The sequence below is a fragment of the Haplochromis burtoni genome, unplaced genomic scaffold, assembly GCF_018398535.1.
Source record: "Haplochromis burtoni strain Fernald_Lab_line unplaced genomic scaffold, NCSU_Asbu1 Contig_4185, whole genome shotgun sequence".
Taxonomy (NCBI): domain Eukaryota; kingdom Metazoa; phylum Chordata; class Actinopteri; order Cichliformes; family Cichlidae; genus Haplochromis; species Haplochromis burtoni.
The window spans coordinates 1-1,849 of record NW_024586546.1 but is presented as its reverse complement, the minus strand read 5'-3'; the positions used below and the strand labels follow the sequence as shown (position 1 = coordinate 1,849).

The 1,849-nt window shown below is 42.1% G+C and overlaps 1 protein-coding gene across 1 annotated transcript; it reads right to left on the bottom strand.

Annotated features, from left to right (window-relative positions):
• Positions 1–109: 109 nt before the first annotated feature.
• LOC102298877 lies at positions 110–1,839 on the bottom strand (the record flags this gene model as incomplete). Its single annotated transcript, XM_005953409.3, is given in 3 exon segments — positions 110–221; positions 338–557; positions 1,278–1,839. Coding segments are annotated over 3 exon segments (608 nt in total), but the record flags the coding sequence as incomplete, so codon positions are not given.
• Positions 1,840–1,849: the final 10 nt, after the last annotated feature.

Sequence of the window (1,849 nt, the reverse complement as noted above, 5' to 3'; positions counted from 1 at the left end):
ATGATGGACAGTTTTGGAGAATAATAATTGCTTGTTGCTGATTAATAAATTGCCTTTTTCTATAGGCTGAGCCTTGAAACTGGTTTTCATATTTGTAGTTTTCACTGACCTCTGCTCCTCCTCCAGCTCCTCTTTGGTCATCATCTTTTCCAAGTGGTGGGATCGTGCCTTTCCTGGGACGTACTTCAAGGAATTATTTGCATTTGATTCCACCTTTTCTGCTGAAACAGATCAAATTTTGATTAAAAACAAACAAACAAACAAACAAAGGCAAAAACAAAAACAAAAAAGGAAATCTAAAATATTTTGCTCTTTCCAAGTGAGTAAAAGTGCATACCATTCATCCCAGCTCTCTCTGATGCTCCTTCAGTTTGGGGGTAAGAAAAAGCACACTTTAGGAGCTCTGTATCAGAAAGCCCAATGAGCGACCTTCGGCCTGTCCCTGATGAAGCATTGGATGATGACTCTGCCTCTAAGATTGTATTCCTAGATCCAGGCCTGGACCAATCAGCCAGGGTTTCCAGTTCTTCAGATTGAGGGTGGGAGTGTGCTTCCTCCTGTTAGATAATTAAGGGATAAATGAGGAGAATCATACCATACTTTTCAATGTTTTCCTCACAGACAGTGATGTCACTGATGAATTTACACACTCAGTAAGCATATCCTGGATTTCCCACACAGACCCAAAATGAGGGGCCTAGTGGTAGTTGTTTTTTTTATTAAGTTAAAAAACAACTACCACTAGGTACAGTTTATACTTCTCATTTTCTTGACTGATCAAATCATCTCTTATTTTTGAATTATTGCCAAAAACTATCAGGAATGATACACCTACTATGATAAGAGAAACCTTTATTATTCACATTTGAGATTCAACTTTGGCTCCAAGTAAGCATTTTATCAAAATTTATACTGAATACTGTCCAATCAGCTGACATACGCAACTGTCTACAAAGAAGGTGAAACATCTTTGTGAGGAAAAGCTACAACCTTAAAATTCTGATTTCACGTTAATGCATCAGTACTGATATTGTATTCACATGTAACGTTGTAAACACTAATACATCAGAATTAGTGCATTTTTTACACAACCTTTAAGTTTACGGTCATTTTAAATCGAGAATCATAGAAATAAGGATCTAAATGTTTTTCTGAGCTTCTATCCTTGGGTTTGAGTCTCTCAGTGGGAGGGATAGTTGTGAAACAGATTGTGGGAGATCTACGCAGACCTCTGTGTTTACACTAAATGACAGGCGGATTACAGACAGGCTACTTACAGAAAGCACAGATTTCACTACATCCCAGTGATCGTGTGAGCTCCCGCTGATTTCGCACCAGTCGTCCGCCTCCTTCTTCTTTTTCTTATCGGGTAGATGGCCATTCTGTTTCGGCCCGGATTGATCTAATCCTCCGGTCACACCATCTCTGTGTCCGAAATAACTCCGCGCATTTGCAAAGTCTGCTGCAGGCGAAGAGCCGTTAAAAAGCGACGTTGCGACCACAATGGCGAGAAGCGTAGAAATAATAGCAAATAATACAAAGGTTATATCCATTGTAGGCGTGCCTTGCCCCCGTGTTGTGACTCTTAAATGCTGCTGTTCCGCTTTCCGTTCACTTTAACCCACCGTATGCGCTCAATCGGCCATCCCGCTGCTTGCAGTAATCCCCACCAAACATCAACGTTAACGAGCAGCGTTTACGAGATGGTATGGTACAATCTCCTCTCCGAGCTGGACGTCACATCCTCTGGTTCCGCCCCTCACTCCATGTGAGCCGAATATCCCTGCGGTTATATCCCCAGGCTGTCGTGCTTGTCAGGTGGGCATGCACGGCCCTCTGCAACGTGCTG